Below are 21203 nucleotides of genomic sequence, written 5' to 3' on the forward strand. Positions count from 1 at the left end.
TCGGCACGAACACGGCATAACTGGCCACGTCAGTTTCGTCTATAGGCCAACTTCTGAGCTGGCACTGCTATTTTTTTTAGGGCAGGTACGTTGAGCACACGTGGATCTTGCTATAGCAGAAACTGTTAACTTCCTGTTAAATTGTTGCATCATAAAAACGGGGTTTAAGAGCTGATAAATCAGTCAATGAATGGGCGATCTTTTTTCTCTCTTATTTTAACCTTTTTTTTTGCCATGGTACCAACGAACGTTCAATGGCTAAATCCAGTGAATCGGTGATGCTTAACCAGCCGTTGGACAGAGAGACACAACGCAGGGGAATTTTGTATGTCCTAAATGCGCCAGACCCGATTCCTAACCTTCGTGTCATTGTCTATTTTATGTTCCAAGCGGGGGCTCTTCCTGTCATTGTGTGTGACCATTGGACCGGCCATGGATCTTAAACGGTGATCAAGGAATTTCTTTACCTGCTCTCACGCGGACCTCACGTGGCTATCTCGCGTAAGGACGGACGGTGGACCACGCCTTGGACCGCACCCGTTAATTTTCTAAAAGCTCGCGATTTGCAGTGCTTCAAGAGACAAGGTGTTGCTTTCCAAATTCAGGATTTTTTCTTTTCTTTTCACGGGAATAAATCCAGATTTCAGACCCTATCATTTCCTGTCTGCATGTGGGGGGTTTCTTGCTTCCCTGAGCAGGGTGTTTTTTTTGCAAGAAATGGCATACGAGTTGCATTAATTTTTGTGGACATTTAATACTGAAAATGTTAGCGCGGCAGTTAAACATCTCTATACGCTACGCGCGGAGTATGCGTGCATGTGCGTGGAGTACCAGAAGATAACAACGTCCAGGCAATCAGGCATCCTAGATGGAATGTGCTCCCTCTTTTCTGTGAAATACCCTCAATGGGATATGCTGAATCGTTGATGGGAAAAACTGCAATTTTGAGGCGGTTATGTGATGTTAATAAAGCAGGGACCATCGATTGTTGTCTGGCACCTAAACGTCTTATTCCTGAATCCTGCATGATGTTGACAGGTTCACAAGCATATTATTTTCTTGGAAAATTCGAACAACAAAACTCCATCTGCTGATGATGGCACACAAGGCGATAGCATGAGAGTTTCTACTGGTGATCACACCCATGGCGATAGCAGTAAACGTCATTGGAGTACTTATTTCCCCAGGTTTATGTTGGACAACTGCTAAAAAAACGAGGAACACAATTATTCCACCTCACGCTCCACTCAATCATAAAAAAAACTGCCAACAACCTAAAAAAATAAGACTACCAATTGCAAAGTGACTGGGACAGGAATTATGCAGCGTGCGTCGTCCAGATCGCAGATCCAACAGTTACAAGTGGAGCAAGCAACTTTATTGCTGGGCACGTACCAGCTCCCTCGGTGGAAAACAATAAGGTAAACTAACCCGGCTCATAAATGAAGACATTTGTTTTATAAACCAAAGTTTTACTGTGAACTCCAACAGAAATTTCTAACAGAGCACTCGTAAATGCCTCAGGCATACAGGTCCTTAACTAGGTAAAGAATACATTCTGTACAATGTTCGTCACGAAGCACGATAAATATGATTCGTGTTGCACAATGGAAGTTACAACAGCGGCTACAAAATTGGTGGTGTGAAGAGTGAACAGGCCAGACTTTACAGTTTAAGCCTCAACTGAAATAGTCTTACTGTCCCCATTTGAAGAGGCCTTCACCTTCTTACTAACTTTCTTGCTTGATTTGCTAGATTTTCTTTTCTTGCCTGGCTTTTCTGGGCTCTCCTGTGATACCCCTAAATCCGGCTCCGCCAGCACAATTTCACCATTCTCCACTACTGAGCTGTTTGTAACATCTCTGGTTGTGGCCGTATCAACATCTGGGTCTACAACAGACATCCGGGTCAAGGTGTAGTCCAACAAAAATGTGCTGCGCACTAGTCTATCAACTCTGCTGAAGTGCCTCTGCGAATATGGAATGAGGCCTTCAAGGAGCTCACTGATGCCTTTTATCTGCACAAAGGAAATATCTCACAAAAAGATTAAAAGTCTGCCACAGATTTTCAACATGCTCTTCAACGAAACTCTTCAAAAGTGAAAAGGTAAATACCTCCAAGATATCAGTGGGAGGAAAGCTCTTCAACACCCGGAAAAGCACAAACTGCGCAACATGACAAAACTTGGGCTTTGTATTCCATTCCCGAATGTACTCAAGAAGCAAGCGAAGCCCCTCCTTTGGGAGACCAACAAGGGCCTTTTCTATAGGGTCCTCTGGATCATCTTTCCTGCTCACCCAATAATACATCAGATTTTATTAAAGAAAAGCAAAGCTACTTCCTTCGATGATGAGTACCTGCAAAGCTGTGAAAATAACTCAAGAAGCCTGCGTGGTCTTCTAAGCTCAAATGCAAGTTGTATCGCCCTTTTGTAGTCAGAATCTGACACAGCATTATCCAATTCCTGGCCTCTCAAAGCTTCCTCCTCCTGCAAAAGTGGTGGATGCCGGTAAGTATTGTACTTAGATACCAAGAGCCATCATATAAAGGCAGGACTCATAGAAGGACACATGTACGGAGAGTGCCAAACCCATCAATAATATGGTAAACAGATGAAAGGAATAGCATTTGGTATTGTTGTCCATGAAATCACACAAATGCAAACAACTAGTGTACAAAAGCTCTATGCTGAAATTATAGTACAATAGAGCATTGCACTTACCTTTTTACGGAAATCTTCCTGCTTATCTTCCGTCGTGCAATCATGCCAAAGATTTAGATCAGAATCAGTTCCTCCAGTAGCAAGCATTTCAGTTTTCCTGCCAACAGCCAATGCCCAAACCTGTTGAATAACTGACAGTCAGTATACCCATTGAGCATTCAGCCAAAGAATATATCTTCCACATTGCTTATGAATGCTATTCTGAATTTTATGTTAGAAACTGAAGTGGATCTTATACGATTTATAAGATCATACATCTTGTCCAGAGATGAACTGGTTAATACGAGTCCCAAATGAACAAGAAAAAGGTGGCAATTGATAAGGGCTAATCACATAGCCAAATTGCAAGTAATCACACTACCCTCGAATAAAACAGAACACCAGTGGTTTCTGTTTGATGGAGCACAAGTCAGGTTCATCACTATATTCTCTTAAATACTGGTAATAATAGTTCAATGCATTTTGTTTAACTGCCAACGGCCCATACAGATTACGCTTAGATATACATGAGAAACCATGTTACTGCAATATCATTTCAGGGAGATGTACTGAGCTTGGATTATAAATGCCAAATAGAGCGGAGGTATATACGTACCTTCCCATCATGCTTGTCATAAGTAGCAATGCATTCACTTGTTTTTATCGTCCATAGTTTAACTAGGCCATCACTTCCTACAATAAAGCCATCACAGATCACACGAACAAAGTAAACAAAGGGTCCCCAAACACCCAAAAAAAAACTACAAGATGTGCTCATTTCTTATTACCACAAGAAACAAACTGAGTTCCACGTGAAAGGAAAGAAGCCTTCAAAACACTTGATGTATGACCCTCAAATGTCTTCAAGCATGAGCCATCAGTAACGTGCCATATTTTGACCGTTCTGTCACCAGATGATGTTATGACACATTGCTCGACAGGAGAAAACTCAACTGACCAAATGCCCCTTTTATGCCCTTTAAGGACAACAGAGGACACTAGGTTAGGGAGTTTCCATATACATGCAGTTCGGTCCTGCAGAATCATCGTAATAAGATATAATCAAGTCCGATGAGGTACGTCAAGAAATTGTGTACGGAAATAACATGCTAAATCTCACCTCAGAACCACTGCAAACAAGGCCATCATTAGGAGAGACAGACAGAGAATTAATGTCTTTATCATGTGCAGCTACACCAGCCTTAGCTTTGAGAGATACTTCACCATCAGCATCAATGAGAGTATCATCCCAGCTCCATACCTTGATGGTCCGGTCACTAATAATAAGACAAACTTGTTTTAGTAGAATATTAGCAATAGACAATAGAAAAAATAGGGCAAGGAAACTATCATTTTAGTGAGAACTCATGCTGAAGACTCGAAGTCTTGAACAGTTGGGATGATTCTAGGATAACAAAATAGCGTGAAGACTGAAGCCTAAAGCATTGGATTGGTAGTGTTTAAAATTCACAAGATAAAACCAGAAAGTTCTCTAATACAAATGAACCAATAACCAAGAAAGTCTCGACTCACCTACAAACATTCTCAAGACTACATGAGTAATTCAATGCCAACACAGCTACATGCAATAACTAAATTTCAAAACACAAAGTTGATGTGACGATGTCTTCAGAACACACACCCACGGTTAGACGTTCAAAGCCAAACCAAAGCATGAAATTTAAATTATTCTGAAGATTGACAGATAACTATATTTTCTAATGATGCACCAGAGAAACATAATTCTAAGGCGAGTCATACTTTCAAAATTTTAACATCACTATAGGCATATAAAAATTCACAGCAAAAAATTGAATATTCACCACAGCTCAAATGGAACAGCTATAATGTCCAAACTAACCTGCTGCCACTAACAAAAAAGTTCTTCGATTTTTTTGAGAAAGCAACACAACCAATAGCTCCTAGATGGCCTTTACCAGTACCAATACAGCTTCTCTTTTCCATATCCCACAACCTCACCTGTTAAATATCAAAGGTTACATCCAAAATAGGAAAACCAACACATGAATAATGACAGTCAACCCACAAAGAACAAATGCTGATTCAGCAATATCTTTACAACAGGACATCACACTTACAGTATTATCTTTGCTTCCAGTTACAACGAGTGTCTTTCCAGAAGCAGAAACGCAAGTGTCAAGGCAAACAACAATTTCAGTGTGGCCAGCCAGCACATAAGAACATGACATTGATGCAACGTCATGAACACGGACCTGCATGAGGAAATGGTTTGTGAATACGCAATTGTAAATTCAGAAGTCCACAAAAAACAGTACTGAGATTATTCCCACCTGCTCCAAGTTCGTAGCTACGGCAAGATATTGCTCCTCTTCCCCAACAAACTTCAAATCAAGAATCTCATCGTTATAGCCTATTAGTCGTTTATATAGGTTCAACTGGAAGGCCCCTTCATCAGTTCTCGTGCAACAATAGAACAAAAATTGTTGATCAGCGGTTACACATAGCAACCCACGATCATCTGGCAACATAATAGTAGCGGTAAAGCCCCTTCTAGACTCCTCGTTCTCTGAGTTTATGGTTACATCGGATGATTGCTGCTCATATACGCAAACAGTGCTGTAGAGTGAATCAGAAAAGGGATTAAGTCATGTATTCCCGAGACATGTCAAGTATTAAAAAACTGTGCATGCAAGACCAATGTACCTTTCCAAGCACCAGATGCGCACGACCCCACGTTCACCAACTGTAAGAAAATAAGAATCTGTTCTTTTCTTCAAATTTGCCGGTTCAACACCCAAACAAGCCAAGAAGCCACTTCCTGGTCCAATGAAGGAAACAGCTTCTATCATTTCATATGTTGGTATTGTCTTCTTTGAACTGTACTTCCGAACATCCCACACATTCACAACCTACAGATGTTCCATATACTCAAATTCCTGGTAGCTCCAAATAGAAAATTGCATTGCAAATTTGCAATGTACTGAAGAATATTGGGATGCTAGCCATGAAAAATAAATAGACAAACAAATAGAATGGAGCGTATGGCATCTTCAGACTAGTTAGAATTAATGCTAGGTTTGCCCATAGAAAAGATTCAAAGACTTGAGGCATACCTTATCCCTCCCAGCACTGAGCAATGTTTGCCCATCTTCTGATAATGCCAATGAAGTCACTGTAGAAAAATGCGCTTTAAGCACAGCAACACATTTTTTGCTTTCAAGGTTCCAGACTCGTACAGTGCCGTCATCACTTCCTGAAAATAACTGCAGATCAAGAAATAAGGGCCATAATACTATCAAAAGGACATAAATACAATAAAAGGACATAAATACAATACAGTAAGACAAGGAGAAAGAAAAGGAACATATCATTTAAACCAACTACATCTCAGTACAGCTAAAACTGAGCTAGTTACTTAAACAAATAAGCACAAAAGTCAGCTTTAAGTTGATCCTCTTCATGTGGAAGACCAGTTATCTATCTCCAAAATCATACTCACCAGAAGACGCTTTGGATCTTTGTGGAACATAATGGTTGTCACAACACCTGTGTGACCTCTAAAGAAATGCGTGCAAAATCCACCATCTACATCCCACACGCACACTTTCTTGTCTGCTCCAGCAGTTGCAAGCAAACCACCAGAAGCATGGCATGCCATGGCCATAACAGGACCATCATGTCCCTATGCATCAGAAAAAACAAATGAACATACGCCAGATGCCAGTACCGAGGACAGAAAAAAAAAGGCAGTACTAATGATAATACTGAAATGAACTTTGGTTTAGTTGCGAAGATGTTAAATTTTATATGTAAACCCCCCTTCCTGTCACTGACTTTTACCAATATGAAACAAGAATTGACATGGCCCTGGAGGTAGATCTAGAAAAGCTAGAGTTACTATCAAAATATTTCTTCCTTATAACAGTGTTATGGCACAACTAACCACCAGCTTACATGCTGATGCGAAGCTGCCTAAGATTCTAGCACATATCCTTGCAGCATGATTTGAGAAGAAATAAAACAAGCTTAGTACAAAAATTCTAGAGCAAATAACTTTAAGCAATAAATAGACACTGGATCATCTTCTCGCAATAAAGAACACTTATAAGTCAAGAGGTACTAACACGTCATCGAAACCAAGAAACAGCCTATTGACCAACCTATGCTATGCTCTTCAATTGACGTTTTCAGACAAAATTGCTACCTGCTCCCTCCGTCCCATATTAAGTGACTTTCTATTACATGTATCTAGACGCTTTTTAGGCATAGATACATTCATATTTGGACAAAATTGAGTCACTTAATATGGGACGGAGGGAGTATTTGAAATCACATGCACATAAAATTACTACATGTGCTTGATTTCATTTTTTTTTCTTTTCGCGATAAATATGTGCTTGATATCACAAGCACATAAAATTGGTATCGTATGACTAATTCCACATGCACGAACAATTGCTATCCTATGCTCCAGTTCACCTGACCCTCCACGATTAGCATCAGGATGCAACATTCCAAACAGGAGGTGGCATCAGGATGCAACATTTTCAAACAGCAGGCGCCACGCAGAAGCGCCACAAAACACGCGAATATTAACAACTCACCTTCCAGCTGCGGATGCAAGTGCGGGACGCGAGGTCCCAGACCCTAATAAGCCTACTGTGCCCAGCGGCGAAGAGGAGGCGGGAGTCTGGGGACAGCGCGAGCCCCGTGACGGCCTCGGAGTCCCCGTCGATCGGTTCCCCTATGGCGGAGGCATCGGCGGCGGACACCACACGCAGCTCGCTGCCGCAGGCGCACGCGAGGAACGCCTCGGCGTCGCCTTCGCCGCCAGGGGCAGCGCTCCCGACGGCGAACGGGCCGCCGGTGTAGAACTGCTGCAACGACCGGTCACAGCGGTAATTCTTCTTAGGCCCCTGCGAAGAAGCCATGGCGGGTAGGCAGCGGCGGCGGGTCGTCGGAGCCTAGGGTTTTGCGGTGGCGGCGGCGCGAGAGAGGAAGGGTTTAAGAACACAACTCAAGTCACTGCGTTCGGGACAATGGCCCTAAAAGCACTGCGCACTCGCTGACATACGGGCCCCGCATGCAGCGTCACAGTCTGAGAGAATGTTGGGTTGCGCAGTGGAGGCGCCAAGCAGCATGACCTGTGGGACTCACATGACGGCTCTTTATCTTTTGGGCTATCCTTTTTTTTTAGAAACATCTTTTGGGCTGTCCAATAAACTGGGCTCACAAGCAGCAACGAGCTGAGCTATCCAATAAAAGCCCATAAAATGCAAAATCACGCCCACTAAAAATTTGTAAGCCCGTAATTTGCAAGCCCACATACTACCGGGTGACATTCTTCTCCACGTGCTGAATCGATTGCCATTTTGCTTTTGTTTTGTTTTGCGAGACATTCTGTGGAGTGTCGACTTTAGGTTTAGGAGCCGCCTAAGAGCATCGTGAGACAAAATTCGGCTGTGCATATGTTTTCTGTATTTTGGCTATCACAATTTGTGTATGGACTAACTCCAGACTATTAATTGGCCGAGTGTGTGACTTTTGTACGTGGCCTAACTCTGTATGTGACTCACATGTCACATCAAGAATAAGCTGCAGCCATTAGGCTTCTTGGCCCCCAGAAGAATGAATCGTCCATGTACAAGTATTGTTCCTCCTCGGTGGCCAGACGCGAGCTGGGTAAGCTCTTGCGCATGCAACACGGCGTGTCCGACCGATCGATACGTACGGATCAGCAGGCCGGGCTCACCAAATACTTTACGTGGTAGATTTGGCTCGAAAGTTAAACCGGAGCGACCAGATAAAGGCGATTAGTAGGTCGCTCCTCCGGATCCAACAATTCCAGGACGTGACGCGCGAGGAGGGGCCGACGGATGGATGCGCCGTCCCTCTCCCGTACTTAACCGCAAAAAAAAAAGATCTCCCCTTCGGATGAATCGCCTGTTCTTCTTCTTGGAAAACGCTTCCCGGACGACTGTCAGCATCGCTTGTCTCATTCGGATCGGACCCCATCCCTCCCGGCGTTTCTCTCCGGCAGGTAGCGAAGCGGGCGTCTTCATACGGGTTCTCCCGTACGTCTCCGGGTTAAAAATCAAAAGCGCGGAGCAAGTCTTCGCCGAGGACTTTCACCTCGCAAACCATGGGAAAAACGCGCGCTCGCTCGCATCAGTTTCTTAAACAACATTCCCTAGCTCGTCAGCCGGTATATATATATACATGTGTCGCCAGCCTAGCCGCGCAGTGGGTTTGGTTCGCACGTCGGCGTCGCTTCGGTAAACGCGGCGTGACATCCTCGCCGGCGAACCCCGCGAGCCCGTGCGTCGCGTCACGTACGACGTTTCTTCTTCTTCTTCTTTTTTCAGAGCAGAGCGGTCGATTGATGATCCCTTTTGCGTTAACGACCGGCGGACGAGCAAACGGCAGTCAAATACGTTTCCCTTTATCCGCGGACTGATCAATCGGTCAGTTATTCAGTACTCCTACTACCAGTAGTACTGTTTTTGTTGCCTCGTGAGAGATGATTGGTTCAGTGAAGGCAACTACGGAGTAGCAAGGTAGCTTGGCCCAGAATCTTCCTCGGTTGCCCGCATTCACAAGCATTTAACACTTCGGACTCGATCCTGTCTCCGTCGTGGGGAGTGTCGCCGTCGCCGTCGGTCGTCGTCTCGTCTGCCATCATCATTTTGTGCGTCTACAAAACCATGCATATACGTACGTACGTACGTCCGATGGCCATTCAATTCCTTATTCCATAGTACGTATAAATACAAGCAAACGGCAGTCAGATATCGTCTGAATCTGTTTTCAATTCTCCCCACTTTAGATTCAAGTGACGGGATTTTCATCGATTTACTTGAAACGGGATAATATATCAACCTTGAATGATACGCGTCAGTTTCTCCATTCACACCAGCTCAAAAGGATTGCACCTATGCAATAAGTTCAATACGTACGAAGCTACACTGAAAATGGAGGAGTAACTCATTAGCTTAACTCCGGGTCCGATACTTATTCAACACACCTCCAAAGAAATCAACGGATAGACAGCTAGAATTATAGCTTTAACCGGGACGAGCAGCACCAGTCAATAGAGTTCGTTTTACCTTCTGCTTAAACAAATGCCATCAATCACTATCCATTGAAACGACACTGATGACTTTCCTAAAAAGTCGAAGAGCTCCAAGACCCCAACAATGATAGATCACTCACATCGCACATATACACCGGCCTGTACCCTTCATGCATCTTGGGACAAGTCAATGGCTTCAAACATCGGGCAAGCCTTTAACCTACCTAACTGCTAACTATAAACGAGCCTTTATGCTGCTCATGTCGGATATGATCTCTGTAGGGCTCCAAGTCATCGGTGATGTCAGCACCTGTGTGGACTTAGCAGAGAGAGGGTCATTATTAGATATAATCGATGTCGTTATATGATCGGATCATCAGATAGGAGGTCGTGGACTGTTCGTGAAGGACTTCCGTCTCAGCTCTAGAAGGCCGTGCGTCACCCTCAGAGGGCCGAGGAGCCCCGTCTTCTTCAGGACTCACAAAGCAAATTCCTACCCCAACTAATATATGCAGCATCTGTGAAGAACAAGATGGTGTATTGGATGGATGTTACGTCCGTAATAGTGTAGGTACGTACAAACAAAAAAGCGTAAGTTTGAGAAAGCACCATTAATGACTCAAGCTTTCCTAACATGGATCGAGACTAATATATGATCATTTTGAAAATCCGAACTTTTAAAGTAATGTCTACTTTTAACTAGTTGTTGTTTGTTGTAAATTAAAGTGGGTCAATTAACCACTACTCTATACATTTTAATGGGATTTAGCACAATTAATTAAATTTCTAACCATATTTAGTGACTCGCTTAGGACCTGATGGCACGTGCCCACATGCATGTCCAACATGGGGAGGACGCGTGGAGAGACTACTCTTAGTGCATCCACAATGGTAGAGTTAGTCATTGACTACCCGCGCCACCTAGAATACTTCTCATACAATGAGTTGCGTCATTTGTACAACATTAAATGCGACGATGTAGCAAGATAGGAGTGGATTAGGTTGACTCTTAGCTGATTTTCTTGGCTAAAAGTCTGAACACGGGAGTGGGTTTTATTCTCTATCATCTTCTCTCTATCCTCCGTATTACCGGTTATTCAAATAGGAGTCAACTGACTAACAATTTTGTACATAGTACTCTTAAGGACAAGGGGTCGATCTCGTGCATGAGCTACACATATAGGATTGAAATGTCCGATATTATATGTCAAACTCATATTTATCGGCTCACACACTTGCACTGACAAATGCGCCCCAACAAGATGTGCTTCTGATTTGGCCCGGGCGCGTCATATACGTGCCAGAGTACGTTACCCTCAAGATGTGTTTTTGAGACCATCATGTCAAAAGCAATCAAATTCTAAATGTGGTTCGCAATGAAACTATTTGTGCTAAATCTGCTTCGAGTGTCGGTCACTTTGGAACCAATACTTAGTTCATCTTCAAAGTGGAGTTTACTCAACTTTTTTAGACGTACACGCACCCTAGATTCGCTCATGGATTAGCAGGGCCGGGCGGCGTGACCGTATAACATTCCTACAAGTAGTAAGCTCTGACGATCACGCCAGCTTGTATGCGTTTCATGCCAGCCATCCCATTTAATACAGATGGTCCTCACGCACGTTCCGAATGCGTGCCAACACGTCATGAACTGACAACGGAACTTATGATCGAACGTGGCAATCTTCCAACCTTTTCATTGATACAAACCAAAATCCTAGTAAGCACACAAACAGATCAATTAATGCATGTCTCCTCTCATCTCTCAGCATACAGATGTTCTGATCGATCGATCGATCTAACACCGTACCCCCATGAATTCGCTTAAGACGTTTACAGATCATATGTACAAAACTGTGTCATATATAGCACGTATCTGCAGTTTCAGCACAGACGGTAGCTGTCCTCCAGTATGTCCTTCCAGAAAGAATCGCTCTCCAGAGAACACAGATTGGGCAGTTGTTCCATGGGCTCCAGCAAGTCGGCAAACTCCTGCACCACCGGCGGCCGCTCAAGCGCCGGCGCCACAGCATCGTCTGACACGAACGCGACAGCCGTGCCACAGTGCTGCTGCTGCTGATGATGACCAGCCGGCTCAGCTGCTGCAGAGGAGCTCGTTCCATCTCGAGCCATCGTACTCGTAGCAGCGTTGATCAGCTGCTGCTGCACCACGTCTTGTTCTGCAAAATTGGACATGTTGCCGAGGTAGCCAGGCTGCAGGTAGTTCGCGGAGCCGGACAACAGGCCCATCGTCTGGTCCTGCAGGAGGAGATTTGGGACGATGCTGGCGGACGAGCCCAGCATTGCGTTTGCTGCACCTGCAGCAAGGTTGGCGACGAAGCTGGACGTGCTGTTGGTGTTGTTGTTGGAGCTGGAGCCGATGGCCTGGAGCAGCTGCTGCAGGAGCTGCGCCTGCATGATGAGGCCGGTGTCCAGCTGCCCGCCGAGGCTGGCGGCGGCCGCCGCCCAGAGGAGCGGCTCAGGGAGGTGTTGGTTGCTGCGGTGGTGTTGATGTTCGGGGGGCAGCTGCTGGTGCGTGACGGGGTCGACGCCCATCCGCAGCAGCTTCTTCCGGATGTGCGTGTTCCAGTAGTTCTTGATCTCGTTGTCCGTCCTTCCCTCCAGGTGCGTCGCGATCGTCGACCACCTAATAACCAAAATTCAGACCACCTATGTCACTTCAAGATTAACCAATTAATTAACAACCAAGACTATGATAATGACATGCCATATTGCCATGCATGTTGGCGGGTGCGGGGCAGTTGGGCAAAGTGTTATGGTTAATTGATTGATTGATGATGGTACGTATAACGTAACCGTAACGTACTTGTTGCCGAGGAGGGCGTGGAGGCGGACGATGAGGCGCTCGTCGTCGTCGGTGAAGTTGCCGCGCTTGATGTCGGGGCGGAGGTAGTTGGTCCAGCGGAGGCGGCAGCTCTTGCCGCACCGGTTCAGACCGGCCGCCTTGGGCAGCCCGCGCCAGCTGCCCACGTGCCCGCCCCGCTTCTGGATGTGCTCTACCAGCGTCTTGTCTTCCTCCTCCGTCCATGGCCCCTTCTTCACCCCCGCCTCGTGGCAGCAGCACGGCGACCTCCCCATCTCAAATCTGATCAAATTAATCAAAGGATTTTCCCTTCTTCGGTTCTTCCTTCCACTGACTACTAGGCTTCGAGCTAGCAACAGTTAGCTATAGGATCGATCTATTGCAGTGGCCAGAGCTCGGGAGGAAGGTATGCGGCTATGTTCTCGTCGATCTTCCTGGGTTGGTATATATAGAGAGGTCGCAGTGCAGATCGAGCAGCCATTTGGTCGTAGGCCCGGCACGCGCGAGATATGTGCTGCGGAAGCTGCGAATTTTCCTTGGGTTCTGCTGTCGTGGGCGATTATTGATCAGTTTGTGCATGTCGGGTACGTACCCTGAATGCAAAAGGCATGTGTACGGTGCAAGTCAAACGGGGGCAGTTGCTCCGGAGATCTGGCCACGTAAGGCCAGATATATCCCCTGCATGCTGTGGTTCACACCATGCATCTGCGGTGATTTTTTTCTCAGTGCTGCATGTTGCAGGGCAGGCAACATGCACGGAGAAAAAATAAATCAAGAAAGTGGGTGTCAACAAGTGGCTGCCTGGCTGCTCCGCGCGCGCGCCCTAAAGAAAATGCAAGCATGACTTTATGAGGTAGCGTCTATATGCATGGCACCTGTAATTCAGGATTGATCTTGTTTAAGTACGCTACTGTAGCTTTTTTTTTAGCTTAGCTAGTTACTTTTGGGGGTTACGTAGGTACTAGGTAGTGCCACACGGTATCAATTGCGATGACGATCGAACCGGCCAGGGGTTATCTATCCTCAAGGAGGAACCTTCCGATTGAGTGCTCAACTGCTGATCCAGACATCATCGTCCAGTGATGTCACTGCAGAGGACTGCTCAAATGCTCAATAATACTAGGATATGCACTGGCTGCAATACTCTGTACAAATTACGTCTATGTTTTGGTCTCTCTAGGCAAGAAACAACATTTTTTATGATGAGATGATTTATAACCTACCACTAGACTAACGTTTCTTAACTAATCCTACTGGCGGCTTAGGGCTTCTACCAAATGATTTGGGCGTGAATTCGGTGGAGAAATCCAATAAAGTATTCGTGGAAAAGAAATGTGTCGATTGACTGATGTCTCGGACCATTTGTTTTCCGAGTAAACGGCACGTACCGAGGTCGCCCGTTCAGCTGAGCAGTCTGACCGCCATGCTGCTTCTGCACGCGTCTGAAATCTGAGGCTACTGCCGCCGCGTATACGGCACCGATGAGATGAGTTCTCTTTCTTTCATGACGCGATCTGATTGCCGCCGGAAAACTGTACGTCTTCCCCCTGTCCCCCATCCATCTTCAGCTAGTGTTTTTTGTTTTTGTTTTTGTTTTTTGACAGCATCTTCAGCTAGCGTTTCTTGCGCGCGGCCACGACGAATTAATCTGTGTGAGATCGAGCCGGCCATCAATATTGATCAGCCTTCGTTTCGCGGGGCTCTTCTTGGTTTGGTGACGGAGATGGCGCTCCGCGTTGGCGATCAGGCAGCTTCACGTAACGACGTACGCCGGGAAAATTAATGTGCACCTACGTTCTATGAAGCTAGCCAGAGGCAGCGGGCCATGACCAACTCGCAACTTATATCTCGCCACCTGATCCACCACACTCTTCTTAGGGGAAGCCGGTCTAATTAACTTTTGAGGCAGGCATGCAACACGCGCGCGTGCTTAATTGGAAGTTGGAAACGCCTTCCGGTCGTCCTCTTCCGGCCGTACGGCCACACCTTTCCGTAGAACGTCGCCGCAGCCGGCTCCAGCTCCAGGGAGCTCATGTCGGGTTTTCTTGAGTTAGGGACCGTGTTTTAGGGTTCCTAAACCCTAAAGCCTAAATGTCCAGACCAATTGTATCCATCATTCCCTCCCTTGTAGGCCCCTATGCTTTCTACTGTTTACCTTAACTCTCTACTGAATTCCAGATAATTTTCCCAAAAGAGAAGCGAAGAAATGGTCGCGACGACCAGAAAGCAAACGGTGCTGAGACTGCGTGCAGCTTACGAAAACGAAACCTACAGGGTCATATTACACAGTCTTGATCTCGAGCTGTCACCCTCTTCCGCTGTCTCCTGGGACCCACCTACCTCTACCAAGCACAGCAAGATCGCGTGCAGGGGACGTGCACTGTGCTGTGTACGTACGTGCACGCCACCACCGTTGATCGCCACCGGCTCCGTCTTCTCCAACCACGTCATCATCGCCGCCGCCGCGGCCGGCCTACCTGGTTGGTGCGGCGAATCAAACCAGTCCGGCTGATGCTTTTTTTTTTTTGAGAATAAGTCCGGCTGATGCTGTGTACGTACTACTTTCTTTCTTTTTTATTCTAGCCATATGGACCATCCTACATTGGTACTGCTACTATGTTTTCCTCGAGGAATTTGATCCCAGCGCCAAACTTTCTGAAGGCCTCTAACATTATATGGCCTTGCTCTTGGACCAAATCTCTTGGGAATCAACGAAGAGAATACCCCCAAATCACTGCAACGAATCAATCAAACATTTTTTTTCGCATTTTGTATAGAAAGTCCAGCTAACACAGCATATTATGGTACTACAGTACACAGTTTTCTTCTTCTCGTGAAAGTGTACTAGAGTACACATGTACTACCAGCATTTCAGTTAGACGACGAGTTGACATCAATCACTGGTATACGAAGTTTACATCAAACGAGTATAAATAATGTAAGACTAGGTTACACAGAATAATTAAGTTGCATAAAAGGCAGCCGGCAGCAAATCAAGATGACAGTAACGTGTAAACGATTCATGGTAATGGAACGGCAGTAAAAGGACAAACAACAAACAATGTAGATAATTGCAAGACCGCACATCAGAGAAGTTTGTACAGGCAGGCCAAATGTAAGTACAGAAAAAAAGGCTTATCTGGGGAATCATTTTGCCAATCGTTCCAGGCAGGCCAATGTATAATAATAGTATATTTCAGGCCTGCCAACCACTCAAATACTTTATTAGCCTTCAAAGAAAACCACCCAATGCTACTTTATTTCTGGCAAAACAATGCCAAGATAACTCCAGCCAAAAACACTTGCCTTGTTGATGCCGTAGCATCCCAATCTTTGAGATTCCATGGCTTCCCTATATATACAGTTAATCAGCTGCACTCACAGTCACACACTCAACTGCTTCAACTCGTTTGTTGCCACATTTCACAATCCATAAGCACCACTGAAGGCAGAGGCGATGAGGAAAAGCCAGAGTCATGACTTCGAGACTGATGTCCCTGCCGCTGAGCTATGGGAAGTCTACGGTACACTCCGTGCAGCAGAGCTATTGCCTGAATTGCTTCCGCAGGTCCTCTCGAAGGTTGAGCTCGTGAGCGGTGATGGTGGCCTTGGCACCATCTTGGAGCTGACATTTCCTCCAGGTGAGATTCTGAAACCCCTTTGGGTTCTGATGTTGGTGATGGTATTATTGAGAACTAATTGCATGCTGCTCACTAGGAATTCCTGGCCTGGAGAAATACAAGGAGAAATTTACCAAAATTGACAATGAAAAATATATCAAGGAGGCAGAAACAATTGATGGCGATGTTCTGAAGCTCGGATTCCTCTATTACATGGTCAGGTTTGAGATCATTGTGAAAGGACCCAGCTCTTCAGTGATAAGATCAACTATTGAGTATGAGATTGATGATGGGCATCCTGAGCTTGAATCCATGGTCAGTACTGCACCTTTGGCTGCAACCGCTGAAAGATTTGCAGGGTATATCAAGGAGCAGAAGATCGCTCAGAGCAGTACTTGAAGCAGCCCTGAGCAAAAAGTATCGATACTTGAGAAATAAATGTCTGATTCCACTTCGCGTACTTTCGCTGCACAGACATGTTGTGCAGCAAATTTGAGCGCCAGATCAGACAAATCATGGAGCACATTCTGATAATTTGTTTGATCATTAAATTTTTACCCCATAGTGATACATCGGTATTTTGCGTTCCATGTAAGCTTTTATGATGTATCATCACATCCTAGGAAAATATTTTCATGCATAGTATTTAGTGGCTGATGGCCAGTTGAACCAAATAAAGAGAATGTAACTCAGGTTGATGGCGATATGACATCTTATGGTTGATTATATCATATAAACACCTTTTTTCCTAAAATAAATTGTCTATTCATATTCGTCATGTTCATCTCAGTCTGCCAGCCACACATCCTCAGAATGCGATGAGCTAAAATTTCACAAAAATAATAGTCTATGTAGCGAGAACTCACTGTGCACTCCTTGGCAAGCCACACAGAACTCACAAAAGCAATGAAAGGGAACTCTTGCCATGTGTTCGAGACAGGCCTCTTTGCAACTGAGGTGTGGGAGGTCTATAGCCTCCTTATTGGCCAGTTGGTTCCTCAATTGCTTCCTGACATGCTCTCAATGGTGGAGCTTGTTGATGGAGATGGTGGAGTTGGAACAGTCTTTCTTCTCACATTTCCTCCTGGTCAGAACCTGAAACACATACACTTCAGCAAGACGCCAAGACCTGATTTTGGCTTCACAATTCGACAATGGAACTTTTTTCATAGAATTTTTTAGAACGAAACAATGTGATACTATACAATTCGACAATGGAACTTTTTGCTGAAAGTAGATCACAGAATTCCATTAAAATGGGAACTTTGATACTCTGGGCCTCTGGTAAAGGACAATTTTAATTAATAGAACTTTTAAAGGATAATAGAACTTTTTTCATCGAATTTTTAAAGGACAATTCTATAATTAATGAACTATACAACTTGTTTAGTAACATATCAGAAAGATAAACCATCAATTTTGTAAAGGAGACCTATAAATTAGGCATGTCGTCTCATGTCTTCACTGCTGACTATCCTTGCATCATTTCGTGTGATCACAAGGGTGCTTGATTCCTTAAATCTGGACAATTCATGTGTATTTTGGTCTTTGTTGCTCCATAACGGTGTAACCAGCACCTCCAGTAAACCCCTGAAGTGCACAGCAAATGAAGCTGCAATCTCCCTGCACAGAATCCTATGAATCATTAAGATATCCTATAATAATAAAATGCTTCCATGGAACCTAGAGTTTCTCCCTCACAATTTGACAACAATGCAAAGCAGTAAACTGTATCCATGAAATCCAAAAGAATGGGAGCAATACAACTAGTGCTAAAAATAAGATAATGAAACTTGGGGTAGTTGGTAAAAATGCAAATTACTGGAAGCATGCCAAAGATGAGCACTAATTGTCATGAACCAGGTTTACGACATGGGGGATAATGGCTTTAGGGCCTGTACGAGGTGACCCTGGACCCAAGAGGCGCGAAGGCGCCATGAAAGGCAGCCGCACCTCAAGGGCAGGGAGGAGGTATAACTAGATTGGTTTATTCTTGCTTGCCTCATAACGATTACAGGGGGGCCTTTATATAGGGAAGACTCGACTTGACATCGAAGAAACTAATCTCTACTTTCCTAACAAACCATATCTCAATATTCTTATCTATCTCGTGCCTAACTAATTTAGGAGATGCTAATGGGATATTGTCCCTTATATGGATACCTAGGGCTGTGGCCCTATAGGGATGTACGCCCATGACACTAATCTTGGACAGTTCAATTATGAACTGTGGACGAGTTCCAGTCAGTCCATGGCTACGATCAGCTCAGGCTCATTAGTTCGAGCAATAACTGAACAGAAAATTGCACTCCTGGTCGCAACATATATGAACAACAGCATGGGGCACTCATGTTTTGGTTTATCCTAATAACTGAGGCCTGCCAGATTACTGAACATGAAACAAGCACTCAAGCAGCATCCTGTTAATAAAGTATACTACGTAGATAGCACTTACAGTAGTGAGCAAGGTGACTGATGCCCATTTACATAGTATGCAAACAAGTAAAGAGTCGTAATGCTGTCCTTTAATGTAGTAGAACATCGGCAATCTTTGAACCAGATTAAATAGCATCTTCTCATAGAAGCTGGTGGCAGGTTGATTGTATGAAATGACATGCAAATATACACCCCTGCAATTGATGATACTTGTAGCATATTTAATCACCTCCTGAACCAGGGAAGATGGTGCAGTTGAAAATTATGGTTACCATTAGAAGAATTAAACAAAATTTAAATAAAGACAGGGCAGAAGGAACTAACCTATGCCAAGGTTTCTGTAATGATCTACCACACCAAGCATTAAAATATATGCAAGTGTTAGGCCTTTCTGTGAATTGTTGTAGCTAAACAGATCTTCAATCTGCAAAGGAAAATAGTCAGCTCCATAAACTTGCCGATAAAATGTGATTTTCAGGAGGACTTCCTGTACCTCACTGTCTTCTGCAGGGACTATCTTCATGGTAACAAAACCAACTAGCTCATCCCTGTGGCTATCTGATTCGCTGGTGTCATTAACAACACTCAAGAAAAAATCCCTCTCATACCTGAAGAAAAGCACAGAGAACAAAACGAATGCTAAGAGAAAATGCATGCGCTTTTGAAGCATGTATCCACAATAGTTTGAAATGCAATCCGCAACTAAGTTTTACAGTTGACACATAAGCAAGGATAACACGGTGCTATCAATTTGTGTACCTTACTGGAAATAGATCAACATGAATCTGCTCGAGCACTTCCAGATCAGAGGGCCGAATTGGCCGGAATTTTATAGTAGATGGAATTCAGATGTTGGGCCCAACATGAGAAGCTCGAGCCTGAAGTTCCACTAGAGATGACTGCAAGCACAATTTCCCCCAACATTCAGTGTGTCAGCTCCAGCATCCACCATGCCGCTTCCAATCCAAACCGCCACAGGCAACTGCAAGAGCCACGACAGTAAGGCAGCAGTTCAAAACAGTAAGCTGTCCACTAAACAGCAGTCGGTGGAAACCCTAACGCTAGAGATATATGCATCCCCAGTGTTCTTTGGAATCGAACCTTTGCGGAGCACACGAGCAGAGGAATCGTATGCTCCGCTTCATCAGGCGCAGCTGCATCACATTAGTTTCCGGTCGAATACACCGTTGGGAACAGGAACTCGTCAATTAACATCGCCAATGCAGCAAGCAAACAACACGATCGTGATCAAATCAGCAGCGTCAGATGGGCAGAGAGGTCCAAAGCGAGACGAATCGGATGTAACCTAATAATTGGTGGTGGATCATCGGTGGGGAGAGATGAATGGGGGGAGGAACTAACCTTGCCGATGGCCGGCCGCCGCCTCGGTCCAAAGCTCCAGAGGCTGAGGAGCGGGGTCAGATCGTGTTCCTCGGTTCGATTTGGTGGCGGCGTTGGCGAAGACGAAGATTGGGGCCGGTGCCCGGAGAAGGCGATTGTTCTGGAATGTTTTTGTTCAGTTAACGAGAAATGTCAATGATCGGGTTTTCAGCTAATCGGTTCGTTTTTCGGTTTAAACCATATAACTGAATTTGTGAACTGACAAGGAAATAAACATAATCAAATCATAAATTTTAACAGAACTTCCAACAAATATATGACTCGAGAAATCTCAAACTAGCAGGCCTTGACATAACCGAAGGTCATGCAGGCTCGAAGTAGCAACAAATTTCAGAAACACTCCATACAAATATATATTGAAATAGGTATAAAGTATATAATTACATAGGTTTAGACTGTTTATCATTAATTCGGTCTAATCAGTTAATCGAGATTAATAATAATTTATTTCGGTGAATCACACTTGGCCACCGAAAATAGTGACGGTTAGTTCGGTTTCGGTTTTTTTACACCATGACCCACACCTAGTCCGCATGGACTTTTACTAAAATCACAACACATAATTGAGTATAGTTACTCTATTAAAAACTACTTCACATGTACTAATAACCATTTAATGGACTAAAATCATTGAAGGTACTCTTGTTACTAAACCATGTAGTCTATTGAGTAGTATAACTTTGTTAGTGAAAATCTCATATTTTGGGCTCCACCATCCCACACATGTTTTTTTTTGTCGTAACAAGTTTCAGTAACTACTCCACATGTTAGAGGGTTTGTTACTGATGGTAAAGCAATGATTTTAATAATCACCTGTTGGAGATGTCATTTTATTGTGTAAAAGGAGAAGAGAGAATATAGTTGTCGCTTGGTCCATAGTTGTGTAATATCATTATCCGCGTACAACCTCACATTTAATGATTACTCTTAAATAAACTATTTATGGCCAATTCCGGATAGTATACATAGTGAGTCGAAGCGTTATATTTTCCCACCATCACCTTCATTGTCCCCTTGCTAAATTTCTCTATGTTTCCACCTTGTCTTCTCCCTCGCTCCTTCACCCGTGTTGCTGATCGGAGAGTAGAAGGGGATGAGGGGATGATGGCATATTGGCATGAAGATGCATGAAGGTGCAATATTGATAGCGGCGAAGAAATTCCTTAT

The 21203-nt window shown here is 44.4% G+C and overlaps 3 protein-coding genes, 1 long non-coding RNA gene and 1 other non-coding gene across 6 annotated transcripts; 1 reads left to right on the forward strand and 4 right to left on the reverse strand.

The window, feature by feature from the left end:
* Positions 1-1439: 1439 nt before the first annotated feature.
* LOC100823842 (transducin beta-like protein 3) lies at positions 1440-7684 on the reverse strand. Its single transcript, XM_003580368.4, has 14 exons — positions 7288-7684; positions 6183-6365; positions 5797-5946; positions 5387-5592; positions 5014-5299; positions 4801-4935; positions 4563-4681; positions 3822-3978; positions 3490-3736; positions 3318-3394; positions 2723-2842; positions 2358-2488; positions 2115-2289; positions 1440-2017 (listed from the first exon to the last, which is right to left on the reverse strand). The coding sequence occupies exons 1-14, from the start codon at positions 7612-7614 to the stop codon at positions 1673-1675; spliced, it is 2658 nt and encodes an 885-aa protein (XP_003580416.1). The 5' UTR covers positions 7615-7684; the 3' UTR covers positions 1440-1672.
* A 3735-nt stretch (positions 7685-11419) lies between these two features.
* LOC100831814 (transcription factor MYB39) lies at positions 11420-12991 on the reverse strand. The gene is made up of 2 exons (XM_003581542.4): positions 12583-12991; positions 11420-12402 (listed from the first exon to the last, which is right to left on the reverse strand). The coding sequence occupies exons 1-2, from the start codon at positions 12852-12854 to the stop codon at positions 11640-11642; spliced, it is 1035 nt and encodes a 344-aa protein (XP_003581590.2). The 5' UTR covers positions 12855-12991; the 3' UTR covers positions 11420-11639.
* A 2652-nt stretch (positions 12992-15643) lies between these two features.
* Positions 15644-17205, reverse strand: LOC112269487. 2 transcript variants are annotated; one of them, XR_002961332.1, is made up of 3 exons: positions 17066-17205; positions 16413-16542; positions 15644-16307 (listed from the first exon to the last, which is right to left on the reverse strand). It is a non-coding gene; the product is annotated as an uncharacterized LOC112269487 (long non-coding RNA). The 2 variants fall into 2 exon arrangements; XR_002961331.1 differs by having other exon boundaries at positions 16413-16605; positions 17066-17204.
* Positions 15966-16930, forward strand: LOC100820867 (S-norcoclaurine synthase 1). The gene is made up of 2 exons (XM_003580440.4): positions 15966-16220; positions 16297-16930. Exons 1-2 carry the CDS (start codon positions 16037-16039, stop codon positions 16596-16598), a joined length of 486 nt encoding a protein of 161 aa, XP_003580488.1. The 5' UTR covers positions 15966-16036; the 3' UTR covers positions 16599-16930.
* A 1480-nt stretch (positions 17206-18685) lies between the features above and the next one.
* On the reverse strand, positions 18686-20192 carry LOC100832112. The gene is made up of 5 exons (XR_002961330.1): positions 19737-20192; positions 19395-19617; positions 19129-19243; positions 18960-19059; positions 18686-18867 (listed from the first exon to the last, which is right to left on the reverse strand). It is a non-coding gene; the product is annotated as an uncharacterized LOC100832112 (transcript).
* Positions 20193-21203: the final 1011 nt, after the last annotated feature.

Source organism: Brachypodium distachyon, chromosome 5 (assembly GCF_000005505.3).
Source record: "Brachypodium distachyon strain Bd21 chromosome 5, Brachypodium_distachyon_v3.0, whole genome shotgun sequence".
Lineage (NCBI taxonomy): Eukaryota > Viridiplantae > Streptophyta > Magnoliopsida > Poales > Poaceae > Brachypodium > Brachypodium distachyon.

Coding starts and splice junctions, on each gene's coding strand:
- LOC100820867 (XM_003580440.4), top strand. CDS start 16,037: ATGAGGAAAAGCCAGAGTCATGACTTCGAGACTGATGTCCCTGCCGCT. Junction 16,221..16,296: donor GGAGCTGACATTTCCTCCAG/GTGAGATTCTGA, acceptor GCTGCTCACTAG/GAATTCCTGGCCTGGAGAAA.
- LOC100823842 (XM_003580368.4), bottom strand. CDS start 7,614: ATGGCTTCTTCGCAGGGGCCTAAGAAGAATTACCGCTGTGACCGGTCG. Junction 2,290..2,357: donor TTATTTTCACAGCTTTGCAG/GTACTCATCATC, acceptor TTGGGTGAGCAG/GAAAGATGATCCAGAGGACC. Junction 2,018..2,114: donor CTCCCACTGATATCTTGGAG/GTATTTACCTTT, acceptor TCCTTTGTGCAG/ATAAAAGGCATCAGTGAGCT.
- LOC100831814 (XM_003581542.4), bottom strand. CDS start 12,854: ATGGGGAGGTCGCCGTGCTGCTGCCACGAGGCGGGGGTGAAGAAGGGG. Junction 12,403..12,582: donor CACGCCCTCCTCGGCAACAA/GTACGTTACGGT, acceptor TTTGGTTATTAG/GTGGTCGACGATCGCGACGC.